Source organism: Antennarius striatus, chromosome 1, assembly GCF_040054535.1.
Source record: "Antennarius striatus isolate MH-2024 chromosome 1, ASM4005453v1, whole genome shotgun sequence".
Taxonomy (NCBI): Eukaryota; Metazoa; Chordata; class Actinopteri; order Lophiiformes; family Antennariidae; genus Antennarius; species Antennarius striatus.
This window is the reverse complement of record NC_090776.1, coordinates 20,477,138-20,494,556: the sequence shown is the minus strand read 5'-3', so window position 1 is coordinate 20,494,556 and position 17,419 is coordinate 20,477,138. Positions and strand designations below refer to the sequence as shown.

The 17,419-nt window shown below is 40.1% G+C and overlaps 1 protein-coding gene across 11 annotated transcripts; it reads right to left on the bottom strand.

The window, feature by feature from the left end:
• Positions 1 to 777: 777 nt before the first annotated feature.
• phka2 (phosphorylase kinase, alpha 2 (liver)) lies at positions 778 to 15,835 on the bottom strand. Of its 11 annotated transcripts, none has more exons than XM_068311448.1 (32): positions 15,543 to 15,835; positions 15,343 to 15,429; positions 14,141 to 14,299; positions 13,430 to 13,477; positions 13,114 to 13,282; positions 12,879 to 12,961; positions 12,443 to 12,523; positions 12,231 to 12,329; positions 12,000 to 12,146; positions 11,816 to 11,869; positions 11,591 to 11,713; positions 11,410 to 11,505; positions 10,873 to 10,980; positions 10,655 to 10,733; positions 10,015 to 10,149; positions 9,814 to 9,923; positions 9,550 to 9,694; positions 9,275 to 9,353; positions 9,056 to 9,201; positions 8,794 to 8,964; positions 7,770 to 7,879; positions 7,543 to 7,679; positions 7,292 to 7,454; positions 6,367 to 6,446; positions 6,209 to 6,287; positions 6,008 to 6,137; positions 5,818 to 5,919; positions 4,914 to 5,032; positions 4,244 to 4,297; positions 2,827 to 3,060; positions 2,545 to 2,745; positions 778 to 2,457 (listed from the first exon to the last, which is right to left on the bottom strand). In XM_068311448.1, exons 2-32 carry the CDS (start codon positions 15,418 to 15,420, stop codon positions 2,284 to 2,286), a joined length of 3,693 nt encoding a protein of 1,230 aa, XP_068167549.1. In that variant the 5' UTR covers positions 15,421 to 15,429; positions 15,543 to 15,835; the 3' UTR covers positions 778 to 2,283. The 11 variants fall into 11 exon arrangements, 9 of the variants coding, with proteins under 9 accessions (XP_068167549.1, XP_068167556.1, XP_068167565.1 ...); XM_068311455.1 differs by having other exon boundaries at positions 8,794 to 8,961; XM_068311464.1 differs by lacking the exon at positions 4,244 to 4,297.
• Between the last annotated feature and the right edge of the window lie 1,584 nt (positions 15,836 to 17,419).

Here is a 17,419-nt window from a genome sequence, read left to right as displayed (position 1 = left end):
TCCTTTAACTCCCATCCCATGAACTTCGTTTGTTGTTTTATCTTGAGACGGAGCTGAGATGAGATTTCTGTTTTTCTGCAGGGCAGTCCTCCAGGTACTTTAGATTCATTCTCATGTCCTGTTGGAAGCAATGTGCAGACATTCATTGTCAAACTGTCCACAGTGTGTGGAGCTGAGGGATGCCATTCTCCTAGACACTGGAGAACAGACTTTTTTCCAATACAGAGACCTACTGGTGGTCTTCCATTGTCATGCTGGCTGCACATGACATAAAGCCTGTATGTCTAGATGCTGGTCCAGGAACACTCCAGTCTGTGTTGGTGAGGAGCTCCACTATGAACATGCACCAATTTTTTTAGCTTGTTAAGGATAATGACAACTAATTTATTGAAAGTTTTATTCAAGTATAACTCTTCCTCACAGTTACATTTTTTTTTACAAAGATCCTGGTTCAAACTTCTCTCCTTCTCACAGACTGCCTCAGTCCAGGGCCCGTCACCCAGGGGACGATCAGTGTGAATCAGGATGGTTCCTGATGGTTCCAGATGTAATAATAACTACATAAATGTGCATGTCCAGCTTCCCATCCCTGTCTCCCTACTGCTGGAAGAAATGTGTACCAAGGATGATGGTGATTATGGTGAATGCACCTTCGAATTAAAATGTCTGACACATGGAACAGCTGGAGCTCTGGCTGGCTTCTTGCTGTGTGCTGACAGAGATACCGCCGCTGTTTTAAGAACGGATGTCATAAACGGGGAAAAAAAAGGTTCAAACTGTTAGTCGAATTATTTTTATTATTCTAGCAACATGCTGGCATTACAATAAACACACTTTTCGATTGGAGAATTGTGTGGCAACTGCATTGTTTAAACCAAAACAGCAGTCAGTAGAGTGCATACCTCTACCAAATCTGAGCAATCCTACACATCAGGTCATGTTGCCATGGAAATGTCCAGGAGCTTTTGTGTAGCTTCGCTTACAGAGACCAAAGAACCAACTATAGGAATCATGTGAAAACAAACATCCTGGAATGAAGTACGGTAATAACTGAATAGGAATTGATTAACAAGTTTTCTCCATAATGTAGTATACTGGTAAAGTCATTGTATATAATTTTCTATTTTTTCAGTGTTACACTAAATTTTAGATGTAGATATTATGTAAATATTTCTAGGTTTCAACAAGCAATAAATGTACTTATAAATACAATAATAATAATAATAATAATAATAATAATAATAATAATAATAAATACAGATTCCTGCTGTTTTCCTTTTCTGTACACTACCTATAAATTCAAATACTGTATGTGTTGCTGATCTGGTCAGTTTTACAAACACTCCACTAAACAAACCTCTGTAGCTGCACTACCTTTCTTCATGTACATCATACATTATTATGCATTCAAGCACTATCTATCCCAACCTGTAAAAAATATAACCTTACATCCATTTATCAGTACTTTATGTATAGGAAGAAACCCTATATATGATGAGGTTCATGAAAATATTTGCCTTACCATTTCAGCAGTAAAATAGTGTGACATTCATGAACAGATTGAAGGATTTTCATTCATTGTACAAAACACACAGCATTAACAGAAAAATCAATGACAGAATTATGATCCTTGTTCCCATACATGTCCATGATAATATTACAATGTACATGAGTAATGAATTATGGAGAGTCTGGAAGCTATTGGAGGTAGGTTTTTTTGTTCAGTCTCATGCACATAGAAGTAATGTGTGATTATAACTACTCTGTAGAATTTAAATACTTTATAATTACAATTTATTTTCACAGTGTGATTTCTATTTGCTTCTTTACAATAGAACAATTACATATTTCTGTGATGTAAGGGAAATAATTTGAGATGACAAGTTTAACTTTGAATAATGCTGGGCTCAGTAAAATTATAGTATACTTTATGGTATAAAACAGTTCAGAACTGTTGAGTTCTAAAAACACTAGACCATAGTCCAAAAATGTATTTGTAGCTCTGCAAATGCAATTAACATAATGTCATGTAAACATGTATTTTATCATGTTTAGGTAATAAATAAATTCATTCTTCAACCTAATAAAAAACATTTATCATGATTTGCAGTCACATTCCAAAGCTGTGACGTTGCATGAATATATGAGAGCTGTAATGTTTACTTAACAGTAAATTAAAGCACCAAATGAGTTGTTTGTGGTGAAGAAGAAAAGCTTCTACTTCTGTTTTAAAATGTTTTAGTTGTTTCGAGTTAGTCAGTAACAGGATGAACCGACCAGTTTTCACTGCATCATGCAGCTGGAACTTGGCAGGAAGTCCTGGACGTAAGTAACCGCTGCTTTGGACAGATAGGTCATGGTACCAAAGCTTCCACTGGGTGCACTGTCGTAGAAAAAGTTACAGATTCCTGTAACTGGATCCTTCTCCAGGAAATAGTCACTGGCGCCATGGGATTTCTGTGAGTAGTAAAGGTAGAATAGAGTAAACCCCTGAGATCATAAACAATTAATATCTTCTCAAACAGGTTCTGCTGGTAGCGGTACCTGGTCGCTGAGGAAGAGGTCATTGGCCAAATGCAGGATGCTGTCGACGAGGACGATGCTGCCAATGCTGCTCACATCTACATCAGCTATCAGACCTAAAACCATCACAGTCTCCACCAGCAGCTGCCGATACTCCGGCTGAGGGACGTGGTTCAGGACCGACTCCACCTGCACCGCAAACTTGATCTCCCCTGCTGTCATCTATGCAGACAATACAGACTTACACACACACACACACACACACAGGATACTCTAAATCAAGCTGCAAATGCAAAAGACTACCTCTCTAGTTGTAGAAGAAGGCAACACGTATCCATCAATGGACAGGCCGTGACACTTCTGCAGGATCGTCCAGACCTTTTGGTAGAAACCCACTGGGACTCTATTGATCGCTCCATCCAGTCTGCGTCTCCTCAGCCACTGGCCTTGCCTCTCCTCCCAGTGTAACTGTCCACCCCCAGGACAAGATCCTACAGGGGACAAGATCCCACTGGGGGTAGAGGGGCTGCTGCAACGCTGTGACGAGAGACAGATAGATACTGGAATGACTTATTTAACGAATAACTATACTTCAACCTTACGTCCACGTATTTGAAATGTCTCACATTAGCAGGATCTATAGAACAGTGATGGTGAAGCGTGTCAGTGAAAACCAAAAGTGCTGTTGGAAAATAAAATCAAACAGATAAAAGAAAATACTAACATCTAAACATTTAATTTTGCTCACGATGCACTTAAACTGGGACAAGTTCCACTGAAAAGCAAAAACAATAAAGAATAAAAACGATTTCAACTTTTTTGTTGCCTTGCCATCTCAGCCAAGGTTATATTTTTGCTGCCGTTGATTAGCCTGTCTTGTTTACTGACATTACACTCATACTAAGAGTCAGATTTTTATTTTCTACCCACAACTAACACAACTTCAACAAGTTCTTCTGAAACCTTTTCTCCTTCATCTTGTCAAATTTTAGCATCTACAATAATTTATCACAGTTCACTTATAATGCACTCTAGACATGAATTTGGATGGGTTGTGCTACTGGCAGGTACGGTAGCCACATTTTGAACAAGTGCAGAAACAGAGGTTATAAATATTATTCATACTGTAGCAAATACATGTAAATAAGGTTGAAGTATTTACAACCATAATGGTTCTCCATATAATCACTCATGCATCAATAAATCATGTTCGACTCCACTTGTAAATGGAAGACGTTCCAGCAGAGATGTGCTAGCACAGGATCAGGATAAGGCTTCTGTATTTATTTCTGTTGTGTAATTAAAAAATGATTGATCTTTGACCACAAAAAGAGAAATGTTTAAAATACCAGCGTGTTTGTAATAGTGGTTGGCATATTACCTGATTAGGATAAATGCCATGCACAGTGTAAAGGACTATGTCTTAACGTACCACTGAGTGTCTCTAACATAAAGGCATCCTATAAAAATGGAGTTCAATAGGTGCATGCTGTATCAGGCTTGTTAGAAGGATGTATTGTTGGTTTTCTACATTAGATATTTTTTGACAAAAATAACAACAGCAGCCTTATCCTTAAATGAACATGAAGCCCTTGGTGTTAAAAGAAAATAAATCTGATCAACAACTGAATGGTTCGAAAAGTGCATACATGCAATTTAACTACAGCACCCCAGGAAAGGCAACTGATCCATTGGAAGCAGATGAGATGAAATGGTTTACCGTGGAGCGAGGAGAAGTGACATTGCTACTCAAGGAAAGACCTCCGCTGCTGATCTACACATGAATATGGATGACAGAAAACACTTTGAGACGGTCACATGGTTATCCATACGACGTCCGTGATGATGCTGGAGCCACACAGAACACGAAGCTACTGGAGACGGTCGAGCTGGAATGGAACGTGGATTTCAGCTCCACATAAAAAGCATCTAATGAGAAAAAGATTCTTGAGAACATGACCGGCCATGAGATGGAATAATTGACAAATTGCTGATCACAATCACAATCATGAGTTGATGGTGAGTCTATCAGAATCTACAGTAGATCTGTACAAGAGCTTAGAAATGATGAAAACAAAAAAAAAAGTTGTTTTTTTTGCAATAATGTGAGCAGCAAAGCTGGTTCTCCTACAGGAGTTTGATGAAGTGAGAGCTGTTCCAGCTATGGAGGCGCTGTGGTTCATGAAGAGGCAGATTGCTTGACTAGACTGAGGTTAGAAACAGTCACATGCTTATTATTATCAAACCCAACCCACACTGACAGGCCGAGAGTCATCCAGCTGCAACCGAGAGCAGGAACACAGTTATTACATAGACAGGTACTGTAGGAAAGTAGGCAGCTGGATATTTTTCTGGTTATGTTTCTTTGGGGGGTGGGGGTGGGGTCTCACCTGCTTAATCTCACTCTTCAGCTTGTGTATTCCTGTGCGTTCAGTCTTTGTGGCTCCAGTGTGGCCAAGTTCACGGATGGAGATGCCAGGACTTGTGGTTGTTGACTGGACTGGACGCACTAACAGACAAAAACAATTAAAAACAAGGCAGTCAGAGACTGCAACATCCCGCGGCACCCCTGAATTTAATATTTTACCCTGACCTACACATTTTTGTCCCTCTGGCTTCCTGAAAATGTTGCTTTTTGTTTTGTGATTATATCTCATCAGGTTTCAGAGATGTGTACCTAAAAAGGTATGCAGTGCGCCGTCGTTACTCGCGGTTAATGCGTTCCAGGAACCACACGCAATTAACAAGACTCACAGAACGTAGCGCACTTCCGGATGCCGTCAGCCAATAGAATGCGCGTACAGTATCACATGACTGCCACTAAAAATTTGCGATGAGTAAAAAAGTTGAAATTTGACCTTGTCCTAGTTTTCTTAAGGTCAAGGTCATCATCTCATTTTCATCCCCTTTACTGCCCGAGTAATGTGCTTTTTGTTTCATCTTTCTATCTGCAACGGTTGTGAAGATATTAGTTGGACGGACGGACAGACGAACACGCAAACACTGACAATTACAATACATCAACACTTCGCAGGATTTAACAAAGAAATATAAAAATATTGGTAGTGATCAGTATGGGGAAAATATTTCATTTTGATCAGAGTCATTAGAAGAGCACAAGCCTCTTTAAGATTTCTTTCTATTACAATTTATTTTTCTGTTTGTCTCATTCTGACTACTTTGCACTGACTGACTGTAAAACTTCAAACTAAGGTTGCAACACAAACCATTAAATGAAAATACTTTCACACATTTGAGACAAGCAGAGGCAGAAAGAAAGGGAAACAGACTCACTGCTTCTCTCCACCCCAAACTCTTTGCCGCTGAGGATGTGATGCAGCAGGTTCTTCATGTCAAACGGACTCAGGCTCATCAAACTCTCAGACGCCTCCTCTCCTACATCGGTGTTGGATGACATTTCATTGTTAAAGTTCGGGGTGGTTTATGTTCAGTGTTGTATGTGAGGTACCCTCTGTCCTCATACCAGAGCAGTGCAGGCTGCGAGCCAGCTCCGTGGCCATCACCTGCATGATGAGACCTATCCTGAGCCGGAGCATGTCCCCAAACAGTGCAGGCTGGGAGCGCATGTACATGGCGAGATACACCATGATCTCCTGCGTGATAAACCGGGCATTAGGATAGTGTCTGAAATGTCCTGTGGAGGATTATCATGTGGTAGTTTTACCTGAGTGAGCACAGCGACACTGATGTCCTGACCACTAGCTTCATAGATGAGAGCGTTCAACTCTTCAGGAGGAAGTGGACTGAAAAGGGAGAAGGAAGAGAGATCTGTTATTTGGTAATTAATTCAACAGCCTCTAAATGTGACAGGAAATGTCTTACACAGAGATGACTCTTTCCCTGGGTTCGGGAGGCAAACCTACAGTCAGCTGTTTGTGATGGGAGATCAGGTCTGTGCAGGCCTGAGGTACAAACACAAATCAAAACAGTCTCAAGATCTATTAACCTGCATCACATTATGACTGAGCACTGAGGTCAGTAAGCGATGTTTCATTTATAATTATGGTCATTTTTTGTATATTTCTTTCTGATGTAAGATTTTTCAAGATTTTTCCTGTTGAGATTCATGTAATGAATGTCTGCAGAGAGGAGTTGTAGTATTCTTTTAAAGAGATTTTAAAAATTATAACTAGAGATCACACACCCCACTGACCCCTGGAAAAAAATTTCACACTCAAAACATCAGTGTGTGACATCTCCCCCTTTGCTTTGGTGAGTCTAGGATGAAGGATATTGTTTTGAGTATAAGCTATAAAAGAGGTCGACTTTTCAGTCACCTTAAATTCATTTTATGGAAAACATGAAGAAAAAGTATTACAAAACAAAACTACTTATCGTGGTAAAAAAATATAAAATTGTAAATTCTGTTCCCCTTTCTTTTTTTTCACCTAATTATTTAAGTCTCGTGTTGCTGCATCAGGTTTCCCTCATCTATCTTTGGTATCCTATGTAGGTTTTCATGGTATATTATCAGTGTATGACATTTGCCTATATTTCAGATTATCATTGCCTCTGGATATTGTATTGTTATTTTTGACATATTAGATTTTATAAGCATTGCTTTTCTTGTTTTATGGACCTATAATTATTACCATTGCTTGTCAGTTTCGAACTTTCTATTACAGATATTGCTGTCTTTGTGTGAAAACTCATTGAGACAAACACAAAATAGTTCAATTTCTTTGACTTATGTTGACTTACGCTTAAATCTGAAACACATCTTTAACGCAACAACTCCTCGTCTTACCTCAGCGAGGACCTCAACTCTCTTCCGTAGGATTCCAGAAATGTATCTGATGAGTCCCCATTCTTTACAGGCTCCAGCTTGTTCATACAGCTCCTCCAGTAAGGAGCGTACGCTGACCCCACCCTGCCCAGGACCCGACAACTCCACCAGCCAATCAGCTCCTCTGGCAATCACAAGGAAACACACACCAGCTATGTTAATCAGAAATGATGACAGTTAACTTCTTAATGTCTATATTATGAAGTCTGTACTTCATGATGTAAAGGATGTAGAGTATGTCAGCCTGGTCCTGCAGCGTTGGACACTCCTTCAATTGTCTGACCAACACTGTAAAGTCCGTGTTACCCTGAGCGTCCTGAGGCAGGTGCAGATCAGCAACACCATGGGACTGGTAAGGGACCCAAGTGGAAATACACTCATTATAATGAGGTCACAGCAGAAATCAAGGTCGCTTAAGGATGAGATGTGATGTGCTTACCTTGTGCTGCTTTGCGTGTTGGCCATGTTGAGGATGAGGAACTACCAGCAGGTTGAGAGACCTGCGGTGTTTGCTCTTAACAGACGTCACAGGCAGATACATAGAAGATGCTGGAATAGAAAAGTGCGTGCGCGCGCACACACACACAAACACACACACACACACACACACACTTGGTGAATGTGATCTCATTTTTTTATATATCATGCATTTCCCAGTTAAGATTGTAATTACTCCAGTAACGATTAACTTCGTTGTTTTGAGCATCATATTACATTTAGAGCTGGAGGGAATAAAAGAACAACTTGCATGAGAGATTTTATGAGAACTCAAACTAGAAACCACAGCACAGATGTTCCAACCATTCTCCCTCAATGTGAGCAAAACTCTATAAAGACTGTAAAGAACAGGCAAATGACAGGCAAATAAGGTGAGATGCAAACCTCAGCGGTCTGTACAAAGCCACTGAATGCTGGCCAGCGGTTTTTGAGATATGTATCAACTGCACACCTGTCACACAGAGAACCCACATGTCCCCTTTGGCAGAGGCATAAAAACCAATCTACCTTTACTAGTTAGGTCAGAAATTTTCTGAACTGGTTAATGATTGAGAAATTTGATTCCATTTTGTTTTGTTTGTTTTTTTAAATATTCTTTAATACATTTTTTTTATATTTAATATTATTTAACATGAATTTCTTGTTTGGCCAAATAGACATATTTGGCTGTATTTGTTTTTTCCATAAGTTAAATTTGCACTCACATCTACAATTTCCATGAAATATTAATATTCGCGTAGTTCTTCCTTCTCATTTTAAGATCACTCCAGTCCATAAACTTGAGTTATGAATGATTCTTACTGTTGTTACCTACAGTAATGTCTGCCTGTACATCCTCATGAATTCTACTTTACATTTCCTCGTCATTCATTTTTTAATTAAAGTTAAGTAAAAGTGTTTAGGGGAAAAAAAAGGTTGTATTTTTTTTTACTTTTCTACCACAGACAGTTAAACTTGTAACTCACCAGGCAGGTTCAGTCCCTGAACCTGGGCCATGAAAGACAGAATATCCCTGGTGGTGTGTTCAGCGCTAAAGATGTGATGCTGACCCTTCTGGGTGGAGGGAAGGTGGGATTTGGTGGTGGTGCTGTGAAGGAGCTGGGTGAGGTATTGGTCAAACGTGTCTTTGGAGCCTTCTGGAATTAAACACAAATAATCTTTTACTAGGTAATAAAAGTGAACGTGACTTAAAGAAGCAGACAAATTCTCTTTATACCGTATAACTACCTGAGGAGCCACAGTTGTCATCCTCTCCATATTCATCATCAGCCTCCTCATCTTCAAGTAAGCTGTCACCACTCTCTTCATCCAGGAAACTGAGGTGAGTGTGGAACGAAGTAGTCTGGAAACTGGAGAGGTCTGACATCTGCACCCTGGAGTAGCATAAAGAACACACACGTGTACAAAACACGCAACATGATGTCCGATGAATAAAAGGAAACAGACCTCGCTCCAGAGAAATAGCCATCCTGTAGTTTCCTGAGTGTTGATAAAATGCATGGATCGACGGCATCTCCATCGTCAACTGGACAGGAAATAAAAATATTGTGAAACAAGTTTACAAAACAGCTTGATGGGAAAAATCAGATTTATATCCGATGCAAGTTTTGAGTGAGTTCTTCTTACTATAAAACTTTAAGTACACTTAACTGTATTCAACAAAATATCAAGTATGGAAGTCAGCTATAGGCTGATTTGATATAGTTCAAGAGACTTATTACCCAGCATGCTTCGGGTGATGGGGAAAGTTAGCGTGGGTCGTCCAGTCATCCTCCAGCATGATGAGAGGTAGGCCAGCTCAGTCCGCAGCATCTCAACAATCATCTGGTTGTCCAGAGCCAGGTAGAAGTGGTGCTGATCCAGGAACTGGAAAACGAGCACAAAGAGGAGACAAACAGTCTGAAAATAAGAAACTAATGCCTAAAAAGAATTATTATTATTATTATTATTTTGATTATTATTATCATTGGTCAAACCAGTTTTACCTGTGGGGTGAAAATGTAAGAGTGTTTTCTAATCTCGTAGAATTTGGATGTTCCAAGAACTCCTATGTGTCTGTAGGGCCTCCCACTTAAATTCAGCTTCTTGCAGTTTCCTGTATCCGTGACACCAGATGAATTGTCATTAGACATACTCTTAATAAGCCATAACAAAACAAGTACAAAAAGGAAACATTGCTTGTTTACCCAATCTGACATAAACATGGCTCAGGATCCGAGCAGGCATGACTCTGATGGGCGACACCTCTGACATCGTCTGGACAATGACATCGTGATTGCGCAGCATCTCCTGGATCTCTTCTGACTCGGCGACAACACAAACTAACACACACAAATGAAATGCATCAGGCCTTTTGTTCTATAAAGCCCACTAATGCAATTAAGACAAAAAAACAATATTTGTAAGAGTTCTTGTGCATTCTTGATATTTTTGAAGTTCTGTTGGATTTATTATTGTCTAACATTAAAGTAAACTCAATGAAGTCTGATGACATGGGCTTGACCCTCAGTGAGATATGCTCAGCTGGGTACACAAGTAAAATAAATACAAATTCAGCTTCATTTACATTTTGAAAAATCAAGTCAAATTTCAAATTCATATCCATCCAGTGATAAGAATCATAGGAAATGAAACCTTCTCCTCCATTTTGATTCCATTCAAACTTGTTTCAGTACCATATTGAGGCATCACTGAATTTCCGAGAAGTGACGCAATCACATGGTTGCAGAAAATGACTGGAGCTGAACACGTTCAAGGATTTAATTTTTTTGTAATTCTAAATCACAATCTGACAAATGTTTTCAAGTATTATAATTGACCCCCAACCTTGTACGACAACGTCTGGCTTAAAGTTTGTAGAGAACCTCCTGTTGAGAGGATCTACCTCTCCTGGTGCCAGAAAACCCTTGTAGGAAAACACAAAACAGACATTGTGTGACTGATTACAGAGGATACCAGCAGTTCTTACTTAATTTTCATAAAAGGATATGGGGTCTTTCCACTAAACTGCCCCTCACACCCTTTCCCAACTGTCTTGCACCTACCTCAGCCAGAAGACAACCCAAGATGTAGAGTGACTGCCCCCACATGTGTGGCAGCTGCCCCATGGCCACTCTGTCCACTGAGTGAGGATTACTGTACTCTTCCTCCACCTGGAAGATAAATCGATATCATATCATTCTAAATAGCCTAGCTGATAGACCTGAGTATTTTGTTACCATAGCAACAGCTGGAGCATGAATGTAGTTATGAGTATTCAACAGGTGAGCAGAGAGATGAAAACATCACCAGCAGCTCTGGAAAACTACATGAGTTACATCTGCATTTTACATGTTCACAACTTCAGCATGATGACACCAATATATTTTCATTTCTTTTGATTCAAACAGAAATAGTATGAAATAAAATGCAATCCAAGTGAATATATTAAAGCTACTGTTGAAGAGAAGGAAAAACACCTATATCAATTTTTTTTTAATCAAACTCAACCTGTCGTGAAGCTGTTTCTTTAGACCGTTTTAATGTTTTTGTCAAACGACTGAAATGCGATGAAATTAAATTTGCATCAGCCCTAATTATACCTTATCATGAGGTACAACGTAAAGTTCAGGCAGCAGCTTGATGCCATTCTTCCCCCTGATCAAAACGCCCTCCAGCGCCTCGCGGTACTCCTGCACCTGTACAGAGAACCAGTCACTCTGAGTAACTACAGCTTTTATAGAGTAAAAACAGCGCAGACGGTAGTCTGTTTGATTTCAGTACCTGCACTGGATCTTCAGCAAAGACACCGTCCAGGATGAGGTAAGTCCAGAAAACCGGCCATTCACATTCAATGTTCTCAAATAGCTTGAGCTCTGCAGGATCGTAGTGCAGCCGAGATGGGTCCTAGCAAGATGACAGCGAGGTACTACTGTAGAACCTTCAGTATTTACATTAAATATTTTAGAAATCCACACATTTAAATTCACATAGTACAGAATACTTTACCTCTTTGGGGCAGTGATATCCATCCCTGATGAAGCGGCAGCAACCATAACGACCCTGACAGCAACAAAAAGTGGCTGTTTTATGATGATAACTACATAGTTTACAAGTATCTAAATGGAAGAGATACACTGAATTGTGCATTTGTTCATAGTCAACACAAGTGGTCTTCAGTCGTCGGATGTACCTGCAATTTGCTTATAATTTCTGACTTTGTGATGGCCACCAGGTCGGCGTCCTCGATGGCAAAAGCAGGGTAGGAAATGACAGACAGAAGACCGGCGTCTATCTCCTTAGAGGTTGAAGCTCTTGGCAGCATGGAGCACAGGATGGACTGAAGGAAAACACACACACACACACACACTGCTGAGCAGAAGAACACTGAGCGGAGGCAATGCTGAGGAGGAGTCAGAGTTACCTGACAATGTTCCACTTCATCAGGCAAGACATGGATGACTGACTTCGGGCCTCCGTGAGCACCAAAAAGATCCAGCTCATCTATGGCCTCCAAAGCTGCCTGCAAACCGCCCCGACACACACACACACACATACACACACACACACACACACATAAATACAACTCTAAAATGTAGTTCATGACACAGTAAAGCCTGAAAATCAACATTCTACCTTAGCAATTCCCACAGAGCTGCCATTGAGCTCCGGGATTCCCTGGTTGGTCTTGTCACCTCGCTCCCACATCCCGTAATCCTAAAGAGAGGAAAATCCTGCATTAAAATCAGAAGATTCTCCAATTCAGCATTAGAATACCAAAACAATTTCATGTTTGTAACGAAGAGTTTAATCAGTATTAAAACCATTGCAGCATTATAGCAGTAGATTCACGTGTTTTGAGAGCAGCAGCTGACAGTCTCAAGCTGGTAGCCTTTAGCGGAGAGGACAGCTGAGCTAAAAGGGAAATTTCCATATATCCCACATTATTTTAAAACTTCTCTTGTTGCATCATTGGAGGAAACACAGTGTTTTTCACCTGTAAAACAGGCTTCGTCACCTGTTTCTCTGCTTCTGGAATCTTCCACCCCAAACACATGGAGCTGTTACTCACCGCCACTTTGTAAGCAGCCTCTATGTAGAAGACCAGATTTTGGATAAAAGCAACTTCATCTAGGTTTGAGATGATGTGCAGACCTGAATGAAAACATGACACACTCAGCAAGGAATTCATGCAGTGTTGTTTGTTGAATGATGAGCTGGGGTTCTGTTTAATCTCTGTTTGGTGCACAAACCCACAGATAAGGAAGCTGATAATACGTCAACACTGCCCTCCATCATCTCTTTACCTGAGGCTGTCATCTGTGCCAGCATCAGGAGGTAAATGGAGGTGGCGTCTACTTGAAGGTGACCCCATTGGTCGTCCCCAACGACCGTCGCACAGGTGGGGGTATCGTATTTGGCATGTAAGCAATCTTTTGTACTCTGGGTGCGTTTGAATTTCTCCACCTTGTCTACCTGTACACAATCATAACAAAACGCGGACACACACACGGATGCGCACACACACGGGTGCACACACACACAGCTCAGCACAGATTCTTTAGGACAAACAAGATATAACCACGCAGGCCAGCTTGTCATAAAACACTGAACGTGTCTTACCTGTCTCATCATGCACTGCAGAAGTCCCTGCATCAGTTTCACCACACTCTGCCAACAAGCAGCAACAGCTTCATCAGAAACCTGAAAGTAGTCTACAACCAAATGTTTCTGCAATCCAGATTATAATCTGCATTTAGCAGCAGTGGAAGTTATTCTGATCGAAATCTCTGTTCATCTCAGCTCGAACATTTGCACCCACTGACAATGGAACTCATTCACAGCCTGCATAAATATCACTCTTTAAATATGCCTCGGTGCAACTGTAAATGATGGTTCAATAAATAAAATAACAACTACAACTTGTCATTTTCTTACTTCACTACTAATGAAGTACTACTAATCTACTCTGTTTAATCTGAACAGCACATATGATATACTATTTTAGCGTAATCATCATTCATTCATTCATGGTCTGCTGCTTGTTCCTCTCATGGCGGGTCGCAGATTGCTGGAGGCTATCCCAGCTGACTTGCGGACAAGAGGTGGGGGACATTCCCAGCATGACGCCAGTGCACTGTAGATTGTTGTCATGATGTTTCCAAATTGGATCTGTAAATTGAATGTCCTTCCAGATTGTGAATGAGATCCTTTGTGTGGTTTAATGCTCTCTTTTAACTCAGCCTTTATTCAGAAATCATGAACCCAACAAAGCAGCAAAGCAAACAGGCCCCAACTTTCCCATGAAGCCGCTCCCTTCTCTGCATCACTAACCTGCTCCAGTTCGTAGGCCTTGGCCTTGTCTTCATCGCGGTCGGCGTTCTTGCGGTAGGCCATTCCCAGTCCCCACACGGCCAGGATGCTGTACACATTGTCCCTCACCCAGGCATCTTTCTTCTGGGCACTGGCTGGAAGAAGCCCTGTCACTGGGTTCTGATACACACACACAAACACACACACACACACACACACACACACACACACACACACACACACACACACACACACACACACAGAAGGAGGGGAGCTATTTATTTCATTTACATATTGCCTTAATTCAGAAGCAGCTGCTAAACGTTCATTATTGATTTATACAATTGTTTTCTTAATTCACTTAATATTCATAATAAAACATCAAAATGCATAATTAGTCACACGTTGATAAACAGCATTTTTGTTTTGCTTTATTTTCAGAATAATAGTACTAAAAATAATAACAATAATGGTAATCATAATAATCATAATAATTGACATTATTTAATGTGAAAATATTTGCTGAGTAGTTTTCTGTTGAGTGACTTAGGCTGCGTTCAGACTGCAGGCGGATCGGATTTTGGCAGCCAGCCTAAAAGGTCCCATATTATACTATTTTTAATTAATTTCACACAGATGTCAGATGGCTGCTGTCTAAAAACCGTGACCCAGCTGGGCGACAGTTTGAAACTCATCCGGCTTCGGCTGTGCGTCAGTGTGAACTGACAACTGAAGTGTTTACAGATACCAGCAGCATAGTTTCCCCGTCCTCAACCCATTGCAGGGATTGAACTTTGATCATGACATGTTTGTTTCCATACTGCTCAATCCCATGTGGAATACAGAATCATCTACACAATACATAACATCTGGATTTCAAACATTCTGCAGGACAAAATGTCAAAGCAAGTGCTAAAATACTATGTGTTATGTGACACTTGATTATTTCACACTAAAATATACTTCTACTCCACTACATGCAGGAGAATTAACTGAGCACTTGTACACTACAGCAATTATTTGCCACTTTTGGACACTGGTTACTACACATAGATGTTGTCCTTATAATAAACATGCAAGTTCTGGCCTGCAACAGAGACAAGAACCAATTACTAATATGACAAGTCATCAACAGTTGTCAGGATCAAGCCTAAGAAATGCATCTTTCATTTGTAATTTTTGATACCCGTGTCTGTCCTGTATCCTCAGGTGTGTGCGCTCACCTGGTGGCGCAGGATGGTCTCATGGACCAGCCTGGCGTAGCCATCCAGACGCACCCCCGAGTTACTGCGGCTCCTCATCCTCTGTCACTGCAGCAATACACAAGCGAATAGATCGCAGACATTTACGTGTGATTAAGTTTCACTTCATAATTGACTATAATAATCAGTGCTTTAAATGCCTGATCGCCGGTGAAACTCACCGCGCAGTGACCCCTCTGTGCGTCATGCAGGGTGGATTTGACACCTTCCGCGGCGTCTCCTCGGCTAAAGGTTGCTAGGCTAGCAGCGGCTAGCTGTTCGTGACAGTACAAACCATTGAAGTTAGTCTGTGTTCACACACAGACAGCCCGCAGGTCGCCACACACCGCTTCAGATGTGGAATCAGGAAGTCGAGCAGGGAATACGTGACGTTCCACGGTGAGAGGTGCGTGTGCAGAGTTCGTTTGTAAGGACAGACACCGTGAACGTATCACGTCCACTGTGAACGCATCACGGTGCTAGTTTATTTGTTTAACGCTAGAGGGCGACAGATTTTTTAAATTAAAATCTGTCGCCCTCTAGCGTCAAATAAATAAAGTACAGGGACTTGATTACCTACTAAACTTAAACACCACTAATACTTGTACCTAATTTTCATCACATTTGTGAGGAAAATATTTAATTTCACAGTCCACTACATTTATTTAATGCTATTGTTGAGGTTTATAGGTTTTTGTCGTTGCTGAGCTCACCGTCGTGATCTTTATTTTCAAGAATGTTCATAACAGTTCATCTGACCTCACCTAGTGTATGTTTCTGTGATGAGTTTGCTTTGATTTTTCAGCCACAATGATGTCTTAATCAGATACTGGCAGCACTTCGAAGCTCATATTTACAGCTGACAGCAACAGATTTCAAATGTAAATCAGCCCAAGATCTTACACCTACTTAAAAACAAGAGTATAACCCACACCTGTCCATGAAATCAGCTTTGAAATGACTTTCCCATGACTTTTGGTCCCTTTAAAAAGGTACATATAGAAAATAATGTAATTTCTTGGATGTGACTATAAATACCCTCAGATTAAAGGTGAACATTAAAGATGAGCTAAAGCACATCTTGTTTGTTTCATTTCTAATCCACTGTAGTGGTGTATAGAGCCAAAAAGATGAGAATTATGTTGATGTCTTAATAATTAAGGACCTGACTGTACATGATGTACTGCTGGGAGACTAAAATTCTTTATAAGAATGCATCATATTTTAAAGTTGTTGTTTGTTTTAATGTGTTCATCCATTGTAGTCGTGTAGTCATCTAGCTATCTTGTTATCAAGCTGATATAGTAGACCATGGCTTGAATTACTTCCACTGATGTCTTCATTGGTAGCATCTTGCTATTGTTCTTGGACAAGGTTGAGCTAATTCTAAATACTTTAAACACAAAATGATAAAATTCACGTACATATAACAAAACATCATTTGTTATAATATACTGTATGTTATGATAAAAATTTATGCAGACATAAATTTTATACATATGTAACAGAGTTGAATAAGTTTTAGTTAAAATCCCGCTAAAATGGGGAAACTACGCCACCTACTGTTGTACATGCCTTCATCATGCCTGCTTCATGTTAGCGAAGGATGATGGGAAATCCTCAGTACGAAGGAGGATTTCCATGAGACAAATGAATTATCAATTTGAAAAGCACTTATAAATTAATCTGGGATACATGCCTGAAAGCTAACGCTATTAGACTAACTCTGTTTTTTTTTAGGTCAAACATTACTTTTATGAACGCTGTATTTTAAAAAAAACAAAATCATGTCCAGTACAATTAGGTAACAGGTTGTATCGGTGTTTTCCCAGACAGGACATGTGCTTTCGTCCACAAATTGACAACTTGTACACTGTCTCCTGTGTCCATTTTTTGTTGAATGCAGGTATGTTGCAAGTGTTATAATTTAATGTGCAGTTTTTATTGCAAGTTCATGTGATTTGGTTAATAAGCTAAAATAATATTTTTTAAGAATGGTAACAGTTAATGGTGGAAAAATATACTACATTTATTTTGTATTCTACTTTTTTTTATGAAG

Coding starts and splice junctions, on each gene's coding strand:
- phka2 (XM_068311448.1), bottom strand. CDS start 15,420: ATGAGGAGCCGCAGTAACTCGGGGGTGCGTCTGGATGGCTACGCCAGG. Junction 11,714..11,815: donor GATATCACTGCCCCAAAGAG/GTAAAGTATTCT, acceptor TCATCTTGCTAG/GACCCATCTCGGCTGCACTA. Junction 9,354..9,549: donor CATCACCCGAAGCATGCTGG/GTAATAAGTCTC, acceptor TTTCCTGTCCAG/TTGACGATGGAGATGCCGTC.